Here is a 23101-nt window from a genome sequence, read left to right as displayed (position 1 = left end):
CACTTCCGGCGCGGCGGGGACAGCGCGCCCCCGGCGGCGGCGGCGGCGGCAGCGGCGGCAGCGGCGGCGGCGGCGGCAGCCAAGCGGTCGCTGAGGCCTCGGCGAGTGACGGGCGGCCGGGCCGACGGGAGCCGGGGCGGGGCGGCGGCGGCCAGCACAGGAGCGCGCGCCGGCCCGGCCCCGCCCCCGCCCCGCCCGCCCGCCCGCCCGCCCCGGTGACCTTCACGGGCTCGGCGGCGGCCGGCGCAGGCCCCGGCGGCGGCGCGATGTTCGTGCAGGAGGAGAAGATCTTCGCGGGCCCGGTGCTGCGTCTGCGCGTCTGCGCGGCCGACGGCTCGGAGTGGCTGGAGGAGGCGACCGAGGACACGGCGGTGGAGGCGCTCAAGGAGCGCTGCCTCAAGCACGTAAGGCCCGCGGCCCGCGGCCCCCGTCCGGCCCCAGGTCCCGGGCCTCGGCCGCCCGGGGCCGCCGGCCAGCCGCGGTTTCCCCCGTCCGGGTCTGGGACGGTGCCTCGCCTTCTCTCTGAACGCCCGCCCGCCCGCCCCGCACACCGGCCCCGGCAAGCCCAGCCCTTCCTTTTCATTTCTGCTACTCCTTGGGAAAGGCGGGGCGCGGACGGGGAAACCGAGGCGGGAGAGGGAGAGGCCGCGGGGCTGGGCCCGGCGTCCGCGCGGGTGCCGGCTTGCTGTTGGGCCAGGCTTTGGTTTTTCCCAACCGCGAACTGAAGCAGTTCCTGGCCCCTTCCTTCCCCGCCAGCCAGCTGCTCCGAGCTGTCTCCTGTGGCTGGAGTCACTTAAAATAGTGGCACTGTACCGACGCCAAGCTTTTCGCGTAGGAGTGGGGGAAGGTTAATTAGTTGGGAAGCCCAGGCCCCACGGCCAGGGTCCCCACCGAGAGGAACATTGAAGTTACTTATGTGCTCCTTAGTCCACTAACTCTTAGAGGCAGGCTCTCTGCCTCGGCCTCCAGTTAGGTGAGCTGTGCCCACCTCTCTGGCCCTGGTGACCCACGGAAGCACTGTACTTGCTTGACATGAGTGTTACTGTCCGATTGAGATGCAGGCAGTCACCACTTTTTAGTAGGGCCTTGTGTGGAAGGCTACATTTTACATTTTCCGTATATGTCTGCTAGGTAGTTTGTGTCACGATTGTGTCTGCTGAGGGTAAACTTCCAGTTATTGCTTGGAGAGAGCGAGAGAGAGAGAGAGAGAGAGAGAGAGAGAGGAGAGAGAGAGAGAGAGAGAGAGAGAGAGAGAGAGAGAGAGAGAGAGAGAGAGAGAGAGAGAGAGAGAGAGAGAGAGAGTGTGTACTTGGTTGGTTTCAGGGCCTTGGGCTTTTTGCTCAGCTCTTTTGGTCATGGCAGCATGGTAGAAGTTGTACCCACCTCAGTCACAACTTCAGCCTGAATTTTGCCCGTTAGTTGCAGATGGAGTCTTGAGGGCTTTTGTACCCAGGCTCCTCACGTTGTTGTTGAACTATGCTTCCCACATCCTAAGTAAGTAGTATTACAGGTGATTCACACCTTCCTTCAAAGAGTGTTTTCACACCCTTGGAGCACAGGCTGTGGACTCAGTCTCTGTCAGAGGCAGGCATGGCAGGACTGCGGTTCCAAGCCCTTCTGGAACACACTGGACAGGAGTAATCTCCAGGTCTTAGCCCCAAAGAGGCTCTGTGCTCAGGGCAGGAGGTTCATTTTGTATGTATGTGCAGGCATGTTGGTATTGGGGCTTGAACTCCAGGCCTGGGCACTGTCCCTTGGCTTTTTTGCTCAACGCTAGTGCTCTATCTCTTTAGCCACATCACTTCTTTTTGGGTGGCTAGTTGGAGATAACAGTCTCACAGACTTTTCTGCCCTAGGTGGCTTTGAACCATGATCCCCAACCTCCTGAGTAGCTAGGATTACAGTTGTGAGTCACCAGCACCCAGCTTGTTGTTACTTTTGAAACAGGGTTTCACTATGTAACCATGGCTGGCCTGCCTGGCCCTCATAATGTAGTCTGCACTGGCCTGGAATTTCCACTTCCCACATGCTGAGATTACAGCATGGCAACATAGGGTTTCTCTGGGTGGAAGGTGCTAGAACAGAGCACAAAACTCCACACATGGCTGCTGAAGTTTCCTAAGCTCTATTAAGCTTCAGCTACCATCATCGTCAAGTGACAGCAGTACCTGGAGTGAGTAGAGCCCGCATTCCTCTGAGACATGTGGGGACATGGGATGCAGGGGGGGCTGGGGACGCCCTGCCTCAGCGCTGGCCTGCACATCTCAGCGTGCAGCAAAGACAGTATTGGCATCGTGGAGTGTGGTGTAGAACCAGGGTTTGGGGAACCGAGGTGATGATTGTTTTTGGAAAATTGCTTCATAGGCTGGGTTCTAATTGTCTAGAATTAGTCGAGAGTTTTAGAAATTGTAAAGAGTCACACCTAATACCTCTGACACAAAGCCTTGGCCAAGTTCTAGGGGAGTTTTGGAGTGCTCTGCTGTGTCCCAATGGGAAGAAGCTAGCTTACTGTTGGATAGATTACCCCTTGTATGCTCCTTGCCAGTTTGTGTGTTGACTCCTGAAACCTTCATGATCCTTTTTTTTTTTTTTTTTTTTGTCAGTCCTGGGGCTTGAACTCAGGGTCTGGGCTCTGTCCCTGAGCTTCTTTTGCTATAGGCTAGCACTCTACCACTTGAGCCACAGTGCCTCTTCTGACTTTTTCTGTTTGTGTGGTGCTAAGGACTTGAACCCAGGGCTTCATGCATGTTAGGCGAGCATTCTACTGCTGAGCCACATTCCTAGCCCCTTCATGATCCTTTTTCAAAACAATTTCAAATGTGAGATTAATGGGTTGTTTCTTTTTTCTGGCCAGCAGTTGGGTTTGCAAGGTGTCTTAAGTCCCCCTCTATGAAGTTTAGTGGGGGTTGGCACAGCTGCCCACCAACTGTGAATGCCCCAGGGCCCATGCCCCATGCCCTGGGTTGTATGACCTGGCCTGGTGCCCAGCCGCCTCCAGCCTGGCTGTGCCTGCCCTACTATGGTGTGGAAGCACCAGTGAGCTGTCTTGCCTGGCTTCTTGGGCTTCTTCTCTTTACCTTTCATGTATCCTCGGCCATCGACCCAGGGAGTCCCAGAGTAGATATCGTCAGTGCCTCTGATCTAAGTAGCGCAGGCTAAGAAGCATCTGTGATCCACCACACCCCCCCCTCCAGGGTTCTGACTTGTGGGGAGGAGCCACAGCTGATTAGATGGCACTGTTGTCTGGAGTGATGTGTGGTTCATGGGGTGTGAGTGACTGCATGGTGCTGATAGACAGTGGTGAAGTGCACAATCTTGGCGCCTGATCCTACAGGAGTTGGAGTGTGCCCGTCTTCACTGCGTGGCGCCAGCATAGGTGAATGATGGTCTTGCTTGGCCTTCATGCACTTGGCAGTTGGAGAGGTGGTAGGTAGGCACTGTCTGAAGCAGCAGATCTTCTGTAATCCAAAGACAGGTGTGTCTAGATTCTGGGTGGCCATGAATTGTTTTCTGGATCCTGGCTGAAAGGATGAGCAGTGTCTGCCAGGGCCCAGCAATTTGTTCTGAGATTGCTGATGTTGATTACTGGATGGGAAGGGGTCTTACAAGTGTCTGCCTGTCCCTCTTGGAGTTTGAAGTCAATATCAATTGAGGTGGCATCTCAAGTCACTTATAGTCTGGGATGGCTGTGGGGTGCCTGTGTGGCCATTCTCCCCACGACTACAGATGGGTTGTTACAGCTTTCCAGGGCCTTAGGGATTTACACAACTCTGTCTTTGGGTCTATATGTGAGCATGCAGGCCTATTGAATGTGAGGCTAGTCACAGGCTCTTGTGCAAACTGCAGGGCTCAGTGGTAGGTGCCAACTCCTTATCTCTGGGATGATTATCACTCTTCTTGCTGTACTGCCCCTCACTTCCTTTCATGTGTCTGTGCAAGAAAGGACAAGTGCACAACTAATAGTGTCTGTGCAAGAAAGGACAAGTGCACACCTAACACTGTACAAGAAAAAGCAAGAGTATAACAGTGTCTGTGCAAGAAAGAACAAGTGTACAATAAACTGCAAGACAGAACAAGTGCAAAACAGTGTCTGTGCAAGAAAGAACCAGAGGGCTGGGAAGGTAGAGCACTTGCCTTGCATGCATGAGGCCCTGGGTTCGATTCCTCAGCACCACATAAACAGAAAAAAGCCAGAAGTGGTGCTGTGGCTCAAGTGGTAGAGCGCTAGCCTTGAGCTGAAGAGCTGAGGGACAGCGCCCAGGCCCCATGACCGGCAAAAAAAAAAAGCAACAACAAAAAAACAAAGAACAAGAGCACAACAGTGACTGCAAGAAACAAGTACACAACAAACAGTGTTGGTGCAACAACAAGTGCACAACAAACTGTTGGTGCAAGAAAGAACAAGAGCACAACAAACACAGTGTCTGCAAGAAAGAACAAGAGCACAACAAACTGCAAGAAAGAACAAGAACAGAACTCTAACACAGTGTCTGCAAGAAAGAACACGTACACAACAAACTGCAAGAAAGAACAGGAGCACAATAAGCTGTTCAAGAAAGCCTAAGAGCGCAGCAAAGTATGCAAGAAAGAACAAGTGTACAACAAACTGTCTGTGCAAGACAGAACAAGGGCACAGCTAACATGCCCAGATCTTTGTGTTATCAGGAGCAGTGGGCCTATTTTCATCTCAAAATTGCTTTTTAGTTTTTCCAGACTCAAGAAGCAATTAGGGTTACCATTACTTTGTGTATGGGTCATTTGTCCAAGCTGTGAATCACCCGTTTCAGGAATCGGCTGGGGTGACTGCAAGGGCCTCAGGGGATCGCGCCTGTTTACGTTTCACTTGGCTTCTGTCATCAGTGGGGATCCTTTGAGCCTTTTATGATTGAACATCTTCCGTAGTGAGGAAAATCAGTCATTCTAGTGTTGCTAGTATTAAGACTTTTCTGTTTTTCCGGCTTTGTGTTGATACATGGGATTAGACTAAGATGCTTATGATGCACTTGAGCCATGTCCCTCAAGACTTATTTTTTAATTAGAAATGTGTTTTTTGGATTTTTTCTCCCAGTGTGCTCATGGGAGTTTAGAAGACCCCAAAAATGTAACTCATCATAAATTAATACATGCTGCTTCAGAGAGGGTGCTGAACGATACCAAAACAATCCTGGAAGAAAACGTCCAAGACAAAGGTAAGGTGGTGTCGGGGGCCAGGTGGTATCCATCACCTGGGAGCTCTGGCTGGCCCAGGGCTAGGTCTAAGGTGGAATGAACAAGAGTGCAGATTAACTCCAGTTTCATTTTTTCCCTTAGTTAAAAAATGTGCATGTCATGGAGTATTTGTGAAAAATAGCAGGAACCAAAATTGAGCAAGCAGAAACATCTGAGAAGTCAAATGCAAGCTTTATTTTTAATTCTGTTTCAAAGCAAAATCATTTTCTGGAGCTTCTTCAGGTTTTATTTTTGGGTTGGAAATGTGGTGATTTCAGGCATATTAGAGATGTCTTTGCTACATTCTTTCCTTCTTTCTTTTTTCTTTTCTTTCTTTTTTTTTGGTGCCAGTCCTGGGGCTTGAACTAGGATATAGGGTCTGTTTCTGAGCTCTTTTTGCTCAGGGCAAGTGCTCTGCCACTTGAGCCACAACTGTACTTCTGGCTTTTTGGGTAGTTTAGTGGAGATGAGTATCACTCACTGCTGCCTAAGCTGGCTTTGAAATGAAATCCTCAGATCTCAGCCTTTTGAAAAGCTATGATTACAGGTGTAAAATCACTGTGCCCAGCTAGACAGATTTTTTTTGGGGGGGGGTCAGTTGTGGGGCTTAAACCACTTCTAATTTTCTAGTGGTTAATTGGAGATAAGAGTCTCATGGACTTTCCTGCCCAGGCTGGCTTTGAACCATGATCTTAGCCTCCTGAGTAGGTGGGATTACAAGGGTGAGCCACTGGTGCCTGGCTAGAGAGATGTGTTTATTATATATATCTACTTCACCATATAGTTTTGTGTGTGTAGGCAAACAGAAGAAATACTCTATTTTCTATTTATTTATTCCAGTGAGATAATGACTTGAAATCTGGCACACACTGGTAGTACTTTTTGCTCATAGGCTTTCACAGTGCCATCAGACTCAAACTGGATAGGAGGCAACCTGCCACAGTGAATTATGAACTAACCACACTCAGGCTGTTTGCTTTGAGGATTAAGTCCAAACTTTCCAGTCTCATAGACTTTCAAGAATGAGCCCATAGAAGTGAGAACAGTTTTACAAGATTTCCTCTAGTTTTTGGTGTCATCAGAGCTGAGCTGGGCCTACCTCCTGGGTCAGTGTCCCTAGGCCTGAGCCTTTTACCAGCCAGGGTTATATAGATAGTGCAAAGTCTGGGAAAGGATGGGTGTGCTTGGTTGGGGGGGGGGCAGAGGGATCCCCTGTGTTTCTATCCTCAGGATATCTAGCACCCTGTAGTTATTTATTTATTTATTTATTTTTATTTTTTGTGTTCTGGGGCTTGAACTCTGGGCCTGGGTACTGTCCCTAAGCTAAGCTAGTGCTCTACCACTTGAGGCTAGTGCTCTACCATTTGGGTCACAGTGGCATTTTTGGCTTTTTGTGAGTAGTTTATTGGAGATAAAAGTCTCAAGGACTGGGCTGGGAAAGTGCCTTGCATGCATGAGGCCCTGGGTTCGATTCCTCAGCACCACATATGCAAAAAGAAAAAAAGCCGGAAGTGGTGCTATGGCTAAGTGGTAGAGCACTAGCCTTAAGCTGAAGAGCTGAGGGACAGTGCCCAGGCCCAGAGTTCAGGCCCCATGACCGGACCCCCCCCCCCAAAAAAAAAAAAAAAGTCTCAAGGACTTTCTTACCTGGGCTGAATTTGAACTGCAATCCTCAGATATCAACCTCCTTAGTAGCTAGGATTACAGGTGTGAGCCACTGGAGCCTGGCTCCTGTATCTTATTTATGACTATGAAATGGTAACTGGCTCGATAGACATAAATCCTATTTTTTTCCTAGATGTTCTGTTGTTGATCAAAAAGCGTGCTCCCTCTCCACTTCCTAAGATGGCTGATGTCTCAGCAGAAGAAAAGGTAAGTTTGGAAGTTTCTAACTGGAGGTCTTTCTTGGTAGAAGTTTCCTGTACTTGAGATTATGCAGAGGCATTCTGTGAACTAGAGATTCAACAGAGTGGCATAAGCACCTGCTTCCTGCTGGAATGCTTACTCTGTAAGGGGTGCTCAGTGGTGGCTGGGCATGTTTCTCTGTCCTCATTCTTTGTTGGTAACTAGCTCTGTGGTGTTGGATGCAGATGAGGATGAAGGCTTAACTCCTGTGCTGCTGTCCAGCTTATCTATACATTCTCTGTCCTCTCTGTCCTCTCTATCCTCTACCAGCAAATCCATCTGACCAGAAGTGTGCAGGAAGTTGCCAAAGGCCTACACTCAGAATAAGGAGTGGCATGCACAGAGAGAGGGCAGCACACAGCTTTGCACCACACCCAGGCTGGGTTTGCCTGCCCTGAGTGGGTTTTGCAGGGCAGAATTGGACATCCTGTAGTTTGTGTGAATAAGGCCTGTTTGTGCTCTGCTTCCCTATGAAGGAGCTGGCTTAGGAAGAGGGAGTAGTTGTTATTTGGTGGCTGGCCCCCAGGCTTATTTTTTGGATACTTCTCTCAGGTGGTGTATGTCCTATGGATGGACCTTTTGTCTGTGCCCTAGAACAGGGCAAGGCCCTGTTTGGACAGGCAGTCATCTTCATTGAACAGTTTTTCCTTATTTCCTACTTGTGCTATGAAATGCCAGGAGAGTGCTCACCTCAGCAAAAGAGCCACCGTGTCCACCTGAGCAGCTGCCGCAGTATCTTGTCTGGAACCACAGATAGAGACGTGTCCTGGGCTCAGGGCCTCCTATCTCAGCCACTCCGGGCTCCACATGCTCATCTTCAGCAGACAGATCTGGGCTGGTGACCAGGCAGGCATTTTTGGGGCTTGCTGCAGGTTGATCATGATTCTTAAGTTGCAGTTCTGACCCTGTGTATTCCTCTTGTATATTAACTGGTTCAAACAGACCACAGCCCTGCAGCCTGGTGGTACAGGGGATGCAGTAGAGCCACCCACCACTCAATATTTTTTTGGTACTAGGGAGTGAACCCAGGACTTGTGCATGCTAGGCAAGCGCTCTACTACTTGAGCCACAAAAACCAGGCCTTTTTGTTTTAGCTTTTTTTTTTTTTAAACAGAGTCTCAAATTTGGCCCAGGCTTGACTGGACAGTAAGCCTCCTTGACCATGCTTCCCATGTAGCTGGGATGACAGATATGAACCACTATGCTCAGCCTTTTTTTGGTTGATGTGAAGGTCTTTTGATCTTTATGTCTAGGCTTGAATGGTGATCTGCTTCTTGAATAGGTAGGATTACAGGCATGAGCCACTGTGCTTGACATGAATTATTTTGTCTAAATCAAGATAATATTAAAATTTCAAATAATGCTACAGATTTCTTTTTCTTCTTCTTGTTCCTCCCTCCTCCCTTTCCTTCCTTCCTTCCATCCATCCCAGGTCCTTCTTGTTAGGTACTCAAGTGGCCCAGGTGTCTAGCTCAATACTACAGAATTTTAAATAGAAATCAGTAGTTTTCTTATCATACTCGAGTCATATTTTGTAAAAACGATCATTCTAACTTTTATGTGCTGGTCCTTGGGCTTCAACTCATGGTCTGGGTACTGTCTCTGGGCTGTGTACCTCAGCTTTTGTGCTCAAGGCTAGTGCTCTACCACTTCAGCCACAGTTCTACCTCCAGCTTTTTTTATAGTTAAGAGTCTCATGGTGCTGGATTTTTTTCTTTATTCCGGAATCAATTTTGTTTTACAGGAAAGTTTCAAATGCAGGGCAGTCTTCATATGTCCCTCACGTGATTTCAGGGCTTCTAAATGTTAATATATTAACCCTGGCAAGGTCTGTTCATCAAAACTAAGACATCGTTTACTGAAGTATGATGCTATTAAGTAAATTCACCTGCATGTCAAAATTAAAAAAAAAAAAAAAGAGTCTCATGGACTTTCCTGCCCACACTGGTTTTGAGTCACACTTCCTAGATCTTAGCCTCCTGAGCAGCTAGGATTATAGGTGTGAGCCACAAAGATTGTCTTTTAATACAACTGTATTGTTTCTGGAGTTAACCTTTCAGTTTTCTTAGGGGTTCATTACTCATTTTTAAAAATCATCTTTGATGGAGTTGATAAAGACTGAAAATGTGCTCATGTGTTTTAGGTTGTCTGCCAGTTGCCTTTCCTTTTTTCTTTTGGGTGGTCTGGGTTTGAACTCAGACCCTTGATCTTGCTAGGTAGGTACTCTACCACTTGAATCATGCTTTCAGCCCTTTGTGCTTTATTAATTAATTAACTTATTTATTTATTGTCAGTCGTGAGACTTGGAAGTCTGGGCCTGGGCACTGTCCATGAGCTCTTCAGCTCAAGGATAATGCTCTACTTCTTTGAGCCACAACACCACTTCCGGTTTTCTAGTGATTAATTGGAGATAAGCGTCTCACAGACTTTCCTGCCCAGTCTGGGTTTGAGCCAGGATCCTCATTATCTCAGCTTTCTGAGTAGCTAGGATGACAGGCGTGAGCTACCAGCACCAGGCACTTTAGTTATTTTTTGGATAGCGGTCTCCAGCTTTCTGCTAGGGGCCTGCTTTGACCTCTTGTTTACTGTTTTCCAGATAGCTGGAATTACAAATGTGTATCACCCTGCCAGTTTGTTGGTAGAATTAGATTCTTGTTAACTTTCACCTCGACTGGCCTTGAACTATGATCTGCCTTCTTTGCCTCCCAAGTAGATGGGATATAGGTATGCATTGCCCTCTCAGGCCCTCATTTGCTTTTTCTTAAAGGTGTACCTCTAGGCACCCTGGCCCTGCATCTGCCTCTTGCCCCTGCAGTCACGTCTTCCTGCCTTTCTTTCTCTTGAGTTAGAATCATATGTAGGTTTCCTGTTGCTACCTATTGGATTACCACAAACTTCATCTTCTTAAAATAGCACTCACCAGGGCTGGGGATGTGGCTTAGTGATCCAGTACTTAACTGGTGTGCAGTGTGAACCTATCCTATAAGAAAACAAAACCAAAATAAAACAAAAATGACAAAAGTATTTCTCTTTTCTTTTTTCTTTAACATTTATTATTACTATATCTTTAAGTAGTGTACAAAGACGTTCCCATTCTACAGAATAGTATATGAGTACAAGGTGTCTGACAGCATTGCCATTCATCGCTCCTAACCCACCCCTTCTCCCACTTTGTATTTCTCATTTCTTAGCTCACCATTGGTTAGGTCAGCAGGGTCAGCTGGTCTTTGCTGAGGGTGTTGAGTTGAAGTCAGACTCTCTAAGGGCTGAGTCCCTTTCTGGAGGTGTGAAAGGGTCGGTTCCCAGGCTCACTCAGCCCTGCGGGCCTGCCTTTTCATCTTCACAGCATTCACAGCAGCAGCAGAACCTCGCAGGGTTGGCTCCCGTTGGAAGGAGCTCTGTCCCTTGTGAGGACTTGAGCAATCCGATCAGGGCCAGCGTACATCATGTGCTTTCCTGCAGTCAGTGTGCCATGTGATAAAACTGAACCTCAAGGCAGAACCTTCCCACCCCACACTACCCCTGGTAGTGTGCAGGGGGACTGCCGGGAAGGGGTTTATGAAGCCATGCAGAATCTAATCGAATGTCTCTCTCTGCTTTGCTCCCTGGGTGTATTTGTACTTGTTCCTTGGACATATCTTTTGTTACTGTGAAAGAAATTCTAAGGGTAATGGGCATATTTTGTCTCATGGTTTCAGAAGATTGAGTCTGTGGCTCACTGATTCTGTTTTTAGATTAATGACAGTGCAGAACCATCCTGGGAGAATGACATGTTGGCGACCATGGCACACCTTACAGCAGCCAGAAAGAAAGAGGAGCAATGGGAAGGGACTGGGACCTAGTTGCCCCCTTCAGGGTGCCTTTCTAGCAGACCCCACTGTCCATATCTGCCACCTCCTCGTAGTCTGTTGAGAGCTTTACTCCACCAGTGGTCAGAGTCCTCGGGATCCTCACAGATGTACTCAGATTGTGCTCTACCAGTCCCCTGGGACTAGTCAAGTAGATACTCAGGATTAACTCCTGCACTTGGTCTGGTGGAGCTGGCTTCCTTTGATATGGAAGAGGGGTGTCTTTAGGTCTTCCACTTCCTGGCCATAGGTTGACAGTCTACGAGATTCCCTCTTTTCCCTTTCCCTTCCTCCTGTGGGCCTTACCTGTGTATGCATGGACATGTCCTAGAATTTCATAGTACCCCTGGTACAGGTTTTCCCTATTGCTGTGTCTTCTGTGACTCTGAAGATTCAAATGTTTGAATTTTAGGAATTTACTTTTCTTGGTAGTCCTGGAGTTTGAATTCAGGACTTTGGGCTTACGAGGCTGGTGCTCCACCACTGAACCATATATCTAACTCTGTTTCTCACTGGTTATTTTTAGGATAGGTTCTTGCTTCCTGTCTGGGCACCTGCTTGAGTCATGATCCACCTACTTCTAGGCTTCCTGTAGTTGCCAGGAAAATGGGTGAGCCCCACTGCATCCAGGCGTGCGTCAGGATGCCCAGTGCTGGAGGAATATCACTCCTAGAGCCATCTTTGGTGGCACTAATTCTCTGGCTCCGGGAGTTGGTGTGGCCTTCCTTCTCCCACCAGGTTCTATCCCTGTCAGATGGTTGACATTAACCTGCACCACTTCTGACCCCTCTGTGTGTGCCTTCTGTCCTTCCAGTTTCCTCTCCTGTGTTGTTCTCCGCATGTCTTCCTTAGCCTTTGCTCTTGATCAGGGAGGCTCCAGAAGAAGCACAGACATCTGTATTTAGCCTTCAAACTTCACTGCAGGGTCCTGTGGGTCCTCAAAGGCCTCTTGTGCCCAGTCCTACCCCAGCCTTGCAGGGTTGATCTGCACTGTATTCTATCAGCTGGTTAGTGTGGTATGCATCTTGTCTGGGCTTCTGCTGTTGAGCTGTGCACAGGACTCCGGTGCCAGCCCCCAGCTCTCAGAGGCTGAGCTACAGTTAATAGAGTAGAAGGAGATGGGCTCTCTCCCCAGCTAGGCCATGTTTGTTCAGGTTTGTAGCCATGCTCCTTATGCTCCTGTGTTTCTTTCTAACTCTCATCCCTTTCTGTGCAGAAGAAACAAGAGCAGAAGGCTCCGGACAAAGACGCCATCCTCCGGGCGACAGCCAACCTGCCTGCCTGCAGCACAGACCGAGCTGCAGTCCAGACTACCATGAGAGATGTGAGTGTTGGCCAGAGCAGGGCATGCTGAGTGCCTGGGGTGATAGAAGCCTTTCAGAAGTGCTCGGGCCCTTGCAGTGGCTGCTGCATGCCTGTGGTCCCAGCACTCTGGGGAGTGCTTGAATCCTGGGAATTGAGTCTAATCTGCACAGCAGAGTGAGACCTTCCTCGAACAAACAAACAAAAGGTGGAAAAGCCAGGGCAAGGTGTTCAGGAACTCACTACTACTCTTATAACTGCTCCATAAATCTAGCATTACTTAAAGTAAACATTATGCCAGAAGCCTGGTGCCAGTGACTCGGCTACAATCCTAGCGACCAGGAGGCTGAGACTTGGAGGATTGCCAGTCTGGGCAGAAGATTCTGCAAGACTCCATCTCCAATTAGTAAGAAGCTAGGCTAAAGGATGGCTCAAGCGATAGAGAGCCAGCTGGGAGAAAAAAGCTTAGTGAGTGTGAGGCCCTAGTATTGCACTCAAAAAACCAAGAGCCAAAACCCCAGCATGTCAGATACCTGAGGAAGACTGCAGAGACAGATCGCCTGGGTAAATGTGAAGACTTGGGCCTGAGCTTGCCCTAGCTTGGCATAGAAGAAGCCAGAGCTCCCAAGTTAGTTGGACAGGAGGAAGTGTCCCCATGCTTGCGTGGGCAATGGAAGATGTGGACGCTGGGGGATGGGGAGAGTGGCTGGCCTTTGGCCTCATCAGGTCTGGACTGATACAGGCATTGCTGTGAGCCTTAGCTTTAGGAACAAAACTGGGGGGTCTTTTCTAGAGAGTTCCATGTTGATCAGGAATTGTAAGTCTCTGTAGCAGCTGGCTCGTCAGTGCCTCTCCCTAGCCTCTATGTCTCTAGCCTAGGCAGGGTCTTAAAGGCACAGACTTGTGGTGTAAAGGCAGCCGTTCCCCCAGCTCCAGCACCGCCACACAGTTGTGAACGGGTGTGGGAAGGGTCTTAGGTTGTAGCGTCCACTCTCTAGCTTGGGTGATGCACTGTTGCTGCCTGTTGTGCTTCCAGCCAGGTGGTGGAGCTGCCAGCTTTCTTCAGGGAGGCAGGAGTGGGGCTTTTATCACTACATCTCTTTAGAATCACATCGCCCCAGCTCTTAACCCCACTCAGCCGGCCTTGAAGGAGACCGCAGGGTCTGACCTCACAGACTAGGAGTGCTGGCTCTGGGGTGCATTGGGGGTCTCCATAGGTTCACTGGACATCCAGACAAATGATCTTTCTTTGTTTTACTGCAGTTCCAGACAGAACTCCGGAAAATCTTGGTGTCTCTCATTGAGGTGGCACAGAAGTTGTTAGCATTGAACCCCGACGCAGTGGAATTGTTTAAGAAGGCTAATGGTATGAGCCAGGCCCTGACTTCTGGCATGAGTCTATTTGCCCACTGCCTTAAGCCCTTGCATCAAAATGGGGGATTCACAGGATTCCATTTCTGCTTGTGGTTGATGTGCCATCCCGCTGAGGTTTTAGACAGTCACAGGGGTGTGTACAGAGGAGGCTGTAACACAGGGCTGGGGCTTGGACTTGGGCACCCCTTCATGCAGGGTCTCCTCTCTGACCTGCAGCTATGTTGGATGAAGATGAGGAGGAGCGAGTGGACGAGGCTGCCCTGCGACAGCTCACGGAGATGGGCTTCCCCGAGAGCAGAGCCTCAAAGGCCCTCAGGCTGAACCAGTGCGTCGGGCTGACCTGCCCTCCCTCCCTCCCTCCCTCCCTCCCTCCCTCTCTTCCTCCCTCCCTCCCTCCCTCCCTCCCTCTCTGCATTCTTACAGACTCTGGGGTCACCTCTTGCCCTCCAAACCCTTTGTTTGACTGAGTTATTTCTAATAGATTGTTTTCAAAGAAGCACTTTACATGTAGAGATCATGGTTTTAGTTCCTTGATCAGATCTGATGCAAGGATGCAGGAGAGCAGGGGAGGTTCTTCTATGCTGCAGACTTAGATCCCCACCCCCTTGAGCATTCGGTCTTAGTCTGTGCCTTGGTGGTTGAGGCAAGGGCTGTATGGAGGTTCCCATCTCCAAGCGCATCTACTGCTGGTGGATCTGCTGAATAGTAATGTCCCTTCTTAGTCGTAGGGTGGGCAGGCCCAGGCCTAACTACAGATCTGTAATGTCTCTTCTTAGTCTCCAGGCCCAGAACTCTGTCTCTTCTTAGATCCAGGGTGGACGGATGGGAAGAACCTCTGTTTCTGTTTCAGCATGTCAGTACCTCAGGCCATGGAGTGGTTGATTGAGCATGCAGAAGACCCGGCTATCGATACGCCTCTTCCTGGCCAGTCTTCCCCCGCAGGGGCAGATACTGTGGCTGCTGCCCCTGAAGCTGCTGCTGGAGCTAGTGCAATAGAGGAGGAGGCCCGGGACGAGCTCACAGAAATCTTCAAGAAGATTCGCAGGAAAAGGGAGTTCCGGGCTGATGCTCGGGTGCGTTGTGGGGCCTGGCGGGTGACTGTGTGCTGGGAAGCTGGGGTGGAAGTTTATGGACAAGTGGGGCCAGGCTTCATTCCTGAGCTGATACTCTCTCAAGTCCACGTGGCTCCTTCTACTCCATGGCCGATCAGCATGTGTCATCTCTGGAAAACCTCGAGGTCAATGGACAATGTCCCTGCTCGCTGTATCTGTTGCTGTGGCCCTGGGGCTGAGGGGGGAAAGTCCTGCAATCTGGAGGAGCACCACACGGGTGGTGGCTAGTAAGGGTGTGGGTCGGGCTGGCTGGCCAGTGGATGAGGAAGGACCTGTGGTCTGGGGGCATCATTACCCTCTGCCAGCTAGCCGCCACCCAGCGCTCATGTATGACCTCTCCTCCCAGCCATTTCCCATGAATTCCTTCACACTTCCTGTTCTATGTTCACTCTTACGTGCTGGTTGAGGTTACACTGTCTTGAGATTGAAGCTCTGTTGGCTTGGGGCTCACTCTGGTTCTGTGTGCTCTCCGGCTCCTTCGTGTGGTATCTTTGTGTAGGGTACTGACTGTGGGGTTTGTGGTTCCGTGGGGCTCCCTGTGGCCAGGTCGCAGTGTCCATGTAGGTGACCCTGGTGTGCCTCTGTAGAGTGGAGCAGGCTCCCAGCAGTGTCAGCATTTAGTTGGCTGTTCCAGTGTAGCCGTAGCCCACATACACCTGTAGCAGGGGCTGTAGAGACCAAGGCTTGTCTTGACCTAGCTTTAAGCATGACTCCTACTGCCTCCCTTGGCCAGGGGCTGTATCGAAGGCCCCACCCCGCAGGTCCCCATGACACCTCCCCCTTTCCCCAGGGCCGCCTCCTCCACACACTCACTAGGCAGTTTCTATTCCTTCTTCTATTCCTTCCATTCTCCCTTCCTTATGAATTAATTGGTACATTTAAAAGTTAGTTTTTTTTTTTTTTTTTTTAACCAGGTGCTGGTTGTTCACACCTATAATCTTAGCTACTCAAGAGGCTGAAATCTGAGGATCACTGCTGGATGCCAGCCCGGCAGGAAAGTCCATGAGCCTCTATCTCCAATTCACCACCAAAAAGCTAGAAGTAGAGCAGTGGCTCAAGTGGTAGAGCACTAGCCTTGAGCAAGAAAGGGCCAGGGATAGCACCCAGGCTCTGAGTTCAAGCTCTAGGACTGATTTAAAAAAATTAAAATTCATTTGCTTTTTTTTGTTGTTTTCCCAGTTCTGGGCTTGAACTCAGGGCCTGGGCTCCATCTCTGAACTGCTTTTGCTCAAGACTAGCACTCTACCACTTGAGCCACAGCACCACTTTCTGGCTTTTTCTGCTTATGTGGTACAGGAAAGGAACTGAACCCAGGGCATCATGAATGCCAGGCAAGCACTGTACCACTAAGCCACATTCCCAGCCTGATTTGCTGTTTTTTTTTTTTTTTTTCATTTTTTCTTCCCCTTCCTTTCCCTCCCTTCCTCCTTCCCTCCTTCCTTTCTCTCTCTCTCTCCTCTCTCCCTCTTTCCCTCTTTCTCTTTCTTTCTCCTAGGGCTTGAACTCTGGGCTTGGGTGCTGTTCTTGAGCTCCTTTTGCTCAAGGCTAGCTAGCACTCTACCACTTGAGCCACAGCACCACTTCTGGCTTTTTCTGTGATTAGTTGGAGATGAGAGTCTCATGGAATTTCCTGCCTGGTCTGACTGAGTAGCTAGGCTTGAGCCACTAATGCCCAGCTTTTTTATACATCTGTGTGTATATATATATATATATATATATATATATATATATATATATATATATATATATATACACACACACACACACACCAAGGTATTATTTAGAGGAGTCACCATTTTGTAAGTCAGGTAATGCGTACATTTCTTTTTTGGACAATGTCACCACTTTGCTTTCCCCCGATCTTCCCCTCCCCTGCCATTGCTATCCACAAGTTACATAGCTCATTTTCCAGTGTCTACTGAATAACATGATTGCATTTGTTCACCCTTCTCTCCTTTTCTGCGTCCCTCCTTTGCCCCCACTAAAAAGACAAAAACAAATACCACCACCACCACCAACAACAACAAAAACCCCATGTTTCCATTTCCTGGAACTCATTTCCGTGAATAGTATTTCAAATGTTCAGAGGAGTTACATCTTTGGGTTCCTCTTCTAAGGGTAGCCTTTAGTCTGACTGTTTGTATGTGAATGCCTAGAGTCCTTTATAGGTTATCATGTCCAGTTGCTGTTTTAGATCTGGCTTTTGCACATGGGCTTGGCTTACCTTATGTAACATGATTTGTTCTAAGTCCATCCATTTTCCTGCAAATGACATGATCTTATTCTTTCTAGTGATGAGTAAAATTCCATTGTACATAGACCACATTTCATTGATATCTATTGAAGGGCATCTGGGCTGTCTCCATAACTTGGCGCTTGTGAATAGAGCAGCAGTGAGCATGAGTGAGCATGATGTGCAAGTGTCCTTAGTGTCCTGGCTTGTGGCGCTCTGGGTTAGATGCCACGTGTGGAATGACTGGCTCATAAGGAAGTTCTGTGTTTCGTTTTTTGAGTAATCTTGAAACCTCCCTGCAGAGTAAGTTACAGTAGTTTATATTCCTACCGACAGTGCAGTAGGGTTCCTTTTCCCCCCACATCCTTGTCAACATTTGTTGTTCAAAATCTTGATGTCTAATTTAACTGGGGTGAGTTGGAATCTCAAAGTCATTTTGATTTGCATTTTCTTTATGGCCAGAGATGTTGAGCATTTCCTCATGTCTTATTACCATTCTTCTTTTGAGAAGTCTCTTTTTAGCTCTTTTGCCTATTTACTGATTTGTTAGTTTTTGGGGGGGTTGTATATTTTGGGTATTTGGCCTTTGTCAGATGTATTGCTGGCAAAGATTTTCTCCCAGTCTCTTGGCTGTCTTTCCTGTTTGGAATGCTTTGGGGTGAGTTCACACATGGCTGTTGAGGACAGTGTGGCCACCTCAGCTCATGGGGACAAGCCTGGATCGTCTCAGGTTGGCTGGTCAGCTGTGTCGTGGCTTGAGGTTCCTGCTCCTGCCCCCCAACAGGGCGTCCTTGGCAGCACCCCGGCCCTGTGCCAGGAGGACTCAAGGGCTTGGAACCTGATGTGCTGTAATGAGAAAACCTCGAGGTGGAAAATTCTCCAGGACCTCCACACACCTGCCATGGTGCTGTACTAAAGCAGCTCCCTGTGGGCTGCTGTGTCCTGTGCTGTGGTGTTAACCGGATATCTGGTTCCCTTCCAGGCTGTCATTTCCCTGATGGAGATGGGATTCGATGAGAAGGAAGTGATAGACGCCCTCCGAGTGAACAATAACCAGCAGAATGCTGCTGTGAGTACCAGGCAGGCAGCCTGTGCCTAGGTGTCTGCCTCACCTGCACACGTGGCCTGTGATCGTATGTGGGGCTCCATGTGCTGTCGGTGGTGCTGTTGTGAAGGGCGTTGCTGCAGCAGATGCTTCAAAGACTGCCCACTGGGAAAATACCATTGCAAACCAGTGTCCTACACGTGAATGCGTAGTCAGTTCATTTACGAAACAGGCTTCATCTTGAGTGCTGTGCTAGGAGCACATGCCTGCTGCTGAGAGGCGCTCTGCCCCTGGAAGGCTCTGGGGGTTGGGAGCGGGGGGAGCTGCGACTCCTCCACATGTGGATGGAGTTGAGGCTCAGGTGAGAGAGCTGAAGAGTTCTGTCTAGGCTTTCCAGGCTCATTGGCTTTGGAGGAATTCAGGCAGTGAGGGTTTCCTACCAACCTGGGGGTTGGGGCCCTGTTGGACTTGTGACCAGGGATGTAGCAGTGACTAATTAACTGCCCAGGTCAGGTCTGCCAAGAAAGTACACAGTACTTACTTCTCCCTGCCCGGCGCGCATGGCGTCCGGTGCAGCTGGGGTTGCCGATGCCAGTCAGGCTTTCTGCATGCAAGCCTTAGAAGGGGCGGGGTGCCTTGGGGCTCACGGCCACTCTCCTGTTCTTGGGCTTGCAGTGCGAGTGGCTGCTGGGGGACCGGAAGCCATCCCCTGAGGAGCTTGACCAGGGCATCGACCCCAACAGCCCATTGTTCCAGGCCATCCTGGACAATCCTGTGGTGCAGCTGGGACTGACCAACCCCAAGACCCTGCTAGGTATGTGTGCTGTGCTGCCCCGGCCAGTGCGGGAGACACAGCCCGGAGGCCGCTGAGCCAGGCCCTGGTGCTGAGTCAGAGCGGCGGGGGAGGGGCTCTCACGGATATCCCTGCACAAGCCAGCTGGGCCAAGCACACGTGGAAGGCTCCTGCCATAGCCCAGATGCCACTGAGCCATGTCTGTGTGGGTGGGCGGGCTCCCTCAGGGACCCTAAGCCACTGAAGGTCTGGGAGTCAGGCCGCACCCCTGGTGGGATAGGCTCCCGAGGGAACCAGTGACGGTGTAAGGAGAGGGAGTGTTTTTGACTTTCACTTATTATATGTAAGGACCTTATTATTATTTTTTTTGCCAGTCCTGAGCCTTGAACTCCATCTAGGCATTGTCCCTGAGCTTCTTTTTGCTCAAGGCTAGCATTCTATTACTTGAGCCACAACGCCACTTTTGGCTTTTTTTTGTGTATGTGGTACTGAGGAATTGAACCCAGGGCTTTATGCATGCTAGGCAAGCGTTCTACCACTGAGCCACATTCCCAGCCCATAAGGGACTTTCTTGATAATTGTTAATTATAATATATAGTAATGTACAAAAATATTTAATGTTTATAACTAAAAGAATGATTAAAAACTAATAGCCATGCATGTATCATCAGCTTAAAAAACAGTGTAATCATCCCTCAGTATCCATGGGGTTTGGTTTCAGGCTGCTCTGTGGGTACCAGAATCCAGATGCTCAAGTGTCTTATAAAAATAGCGAAGTTTGTGCCTATGGCCCAGCTTCATCCTCCCGTGTGCTTTCAGGGATCTCTGGGTTACTTAGGATCCCCAGTATAATGTTAAATGCATATAAATAGTTGTTATTTGGTATTAGTTAGGGACTGATGACAAGAAAGAAGTCTACGTGTGTGTGGGTGTGGTTTTTAGAATTTTATTGTAAAGGTGGTATACAGAGGGGTTATAGTTACATAAGTCAGGTAACGAGTACATTTCTTTTGGAACAGAAGGGGGTACCTCCCTTGTTTTCTCCCAGTTTTCCCCCTCTTGGCCCCCCCCCAAGTTGTATAGTTCATTTCCAACAGTGTCTAGTGAGTATCACTGCTGTATCAGTTTATTCTTTGTCCACTGTTTCTGTGCTTCCCATGTGTGCTGCCTATCTATAGATAGATACATATTTTCTACCTTGACCTATTTTGTCTTGTTTTGTAGATGCCTTTGTTATGTTAGCCAAGCCTAGCTCAACCTTTTTTTTTTTTTTTTTTTTTTTTTAGTTCTGGGACTTGAACTCAGGGTCTGGCAATGGCTCTGAGCTTTTTTGCTCAAGGCTAGACCTCTACTAGTTGAGTCACAGCGCCCTCCAGCTTTTTGGTGGTTAACTGGAGATAAGAATCTCATGGACTTTCCTGCCCAGGCTGGCTTCAAACTGTGATCCTCACATCTCAGCCTCCTAAGCAGTAGGATTACAGGCGTGTGGCTCAAACTTGAAACCCTCCTACTTCAGCCTCTGGGCACAGGCATGCATCACCATAGCTGGTCTTTCCTGAGATTTTCAGTCCTCGGTTGGCTCTGTGGATGTGGAGTCCGAGGGTGAACATAGAAGACAACTGTTGGGGTCCTTCTGAGCATCCCTCCACTGCATGCCCTGGCCGCGTCAGGCACAGAGTGGCAGCTACCATTCCTTTGCTTTCCTGTAGAATTTTGCCACATTACATAGCCCCCCAAACAATCTGTCTCTTGTTCTGCCTTATACAGAATCATTTTCAGCAGTTTCTCTGATAGGCTGTAAAGCATCAGGCCCGTGGCTGTGCCATGGCTGGTTCTCTCTTCCTGTCTGACAGTGGCTGCTCTGAGCCTTCTCATCCCACCCCTCACTGCCCATGGATGGGGTTTTCTGCAGGCTGCATACCAAGGCTAGGCCTGCAGGCATTGGAGTCTCAAAGAGAGATGCCTCTGATGACTGGCACCACTCCCTGGTCCTAGGCAGAGCTCCTGTCAAGAGTGGGGCCTTGGCTGGACGGCTTGCTACTCATTTTTTTATACAGAAAGTTGTTTCTTTGTTACTTATTTTTGTTTTATGCTGGTACTGCACTTGAACTCAGGGCCTGGATGCTGGTCCTTAGTTTTTTAAAAGCTTGAGGCTAGTGTTCTTCCGCTTGAGCCACAGCTCCACTTTCAGCTTTTTGGTGGTTAATTAGCAATAAGAGTCTCAAGGATTTTCCTGCCCAGGTTGGCTCTGAGTTGTGAAACTTGGATCTCAGCCTCCTGGGTAGCTGGATTATAGGAGTAAGCCAGCAGAGCCCAGTGAGGTGGGAGTTTCCAGTCCTGCTTCAGCTGCCACATGGCTTTGCAGAGTTGAGGTTTGGTGAGCCCCCAGGGAGCCCCCCACCCTGCCAGGTGGAGCCCACCCTCTGCTTTGGCAGAGAGTGCTGTTTGTTCTGGCCGAAAGCTCCCTCAGCAGTGGTTCCTTGTACTGTGAGGCCTTTCAGGGGAAGGTCCTGTGATGCGGGTGCTCAGCTTCACTGTCCTCCCCACAGCATTTGAAGACATGTTGGAGAACCCACTTAACAGCACACAGTGGATGAATGACCCAGAGACAGGCCCAGTCATGCTGCAGATCTCCAGAATCTTCCAGACGCTAAACCGCACGTAGGCGTGCCCACCGGGGCTCCTGGCTGTGCAGCCTCAGCAGCCCCCCTGGAAGGGGCAGAGGGCCAGAGGGGACCGTGTGTAGACGCCGCTTAGTACCTGCGCCTGGATCAGAGCTGTGGCTCTTCCTCCCTGACCCCATGCTCACCAACTTCTGCGCCGGTGGTTTGTAAGGCCGCATCCTGGCTTGTGTTGTGTTTACAGAAAGTAGCTGTTGCACTGGGAGGATGGGCGACCGCTCCTTCCCAGTGCTCTGGTGGCTCTTGAAATGCTACTTGAATTGACCCTTAGGTGTTTGCTTGTGGAGCCTACCTGATATTTGAAAGAAGGCATGTTCCAATCCAAAGTGTTATGTCAAGTGTGCTAATTTAACCAGAGTGATTCACAGATGACTTCTTTAATAAATAAACCCTTTTCCTATTTCCTGTCTTCACGTGACTGAGTGCCAGCGAGGATGGCCTATGTCTTTGAACGTGGGTGTTCTCCAGGCTGCCTGGGGCAGGTTTTGCCACTTCAGCACATGGCCATCTTGTGCACGTCGGTGGTGGGTAGGTCTCAAATGGGTTTTGGGGACTGTGATACCTTGGGAATGAGATCTCTGTTCCCCAGTTCCCAGCTAGCGGGATGGGCACTGCGGCCTCCTCCGGCTCTGGCCGCCTCTCCCTCTCCCACCTTCTCAAGTATCACTGTTTTCCCAAGTGATAAGACAAGTTTTCTGTTCTGTGAACTCTGTTCATAATTACTTTTTAAAGCGTCAAGCTCTAGGACTTCTGCCATGGCTGAGAATGTGGGCGCCAGGATGGAACCTAGCTCTGAACCTGTTTTAGCCAAGTCAGATATTGTCTAAACAGATTTCTATCCAATGGTCTGAAACCAGCTATTCTCTACCTTGCTGCCCGCCTCAGCCCGGGCTTTTTTTCAGACAAGGTGGACTTTAGGGTGGAAGAGAATGTTCTCCTCGAATTAGAGCTGTAGTAGAGGAATTCTAAGGCAGCAGTTTTGGGGAGTACGGGAGCCATTCCTGTGCTCAGGGATGCCCGGGGTGCTGCAGGTGTGTGCTTTTCCCTGGCCAGATTTGTGCCCACCAGGGTGGTGGCTTGCCTTGAGAAGTATGCATGAGCTGGCCTTGGAAATGGGATCTCTGGGGAGAATGGATTTCCTGCTCACATTGGCTGGGCCTTCCAGTGTGGCTTTTCCCCAGCTGCTCCTACGTGGTAGGACACCAAGCCCCTCCCCAATCCTGACTTCTGGTAACCTGGGAGGAGCCACAGTGGTGAGTCAGCCCACTGGTGCTGCGCCCCTGGTGGTGGCTGCACTGGGCTTGCAGGGTGATTCTCTGCCGCTGCCCGTGCACTTGACTGGCACCTGGGCATACGGCCAGGTGGAGCATCTCAGCAGGCAGGTGTTTAGGGCCTAGGTTGCATCTTAGGTTGACTGAAATGGCTGGCTCACTCTGGGATTCATCATTCTGAATGTAGACTTGAGCTGGGAGTTGAGCTCACGGACCAGTAACAATGCGGGTTGATTTGCCTTGCACTTGTCCTGTGACCATGGAAAGGAACATAACCTGTGCCCCAAGCTGGCTGTAAGCACACCTACAGCCCAGGTGCTCATTGCACC

General features: G+C 49.7%; 1 protein-coding gene across 1 annotated transcript; it reads left to right on the top strand.

Moving 5' to 3' along the window:
• The first annotated feature begins 188 nt into the window (after window positions 1–188).
• Window positions 189–21904, top strand: Ubac1 (UBA domain containing 1). Its single transcript, XM_070015034.1, has 10 exons — window positions 189–404; window positions 5069–5189; window positions 7007–7080; window positions 12178–12285; window positions 13527–13629; window positions 13854–13962; window positions 14488–14710; window positions 17965–18051; window positions 18703–18841; window positions 21370–21904. Exons 1-10 carry the CDS (start codon window positions 267–269, stop codon window positions 21483–21485), a joined length of 1218 nt encoding a protein of 405 aa, XP_069871135.1. The 5' UTR covers window positions 189–266; the 3' UTR covers window positions 21486–21904.
• Window positions 21905–23101: the final 1197 nt, after the last annotated feature.

The sequence above is a fragment of the Dipodomys merriami genome, unplaced genomic scaffold (assembly GCF_024711535.1).
Source record: "Dipodomys merriami isolate MVZ:Mamm:240054 unplaced genomic scaffold, mDipMer1.0.p SCAF_11, whole genome shotgun sequence".
NCBI lineage: Eukaryota > Metazoa > Chordata > Mammalia > Rodentia > Heteromyidae > Dipodomys > Dipodomys merriami.
The sequence above is the reverse complement of the archived record's forward strand: the minus strand, read 5'-3'. Positions and strand labels throughout refer to the sequence as shown.

Bases quoted from the DNA above. Each gene is read 5' to 3' on its own strand.
- Ubac1 (XM_070015034.1), top strand. From the start codon at position 267: ATGTTCGTGCAGGAGGAGAAGATCTTCGCGGGCCCGGTGCTGCGTCTG. The intron at 12,286-13,526 runs GTGAGTGTTGGC...GTTTTACTGCAG, and splicing joins TCCAGACTACCATGAGAGAT to TTCCAGACAGAACTCCGGAA. The intron at 14,711-17,964 runs GTGCGTTGTGGG...GTTCCCTTCCAG, and splicing joins AGTTCCGGGCTGATGCTCGG to GCTGTCATTTCCCTGATGGA.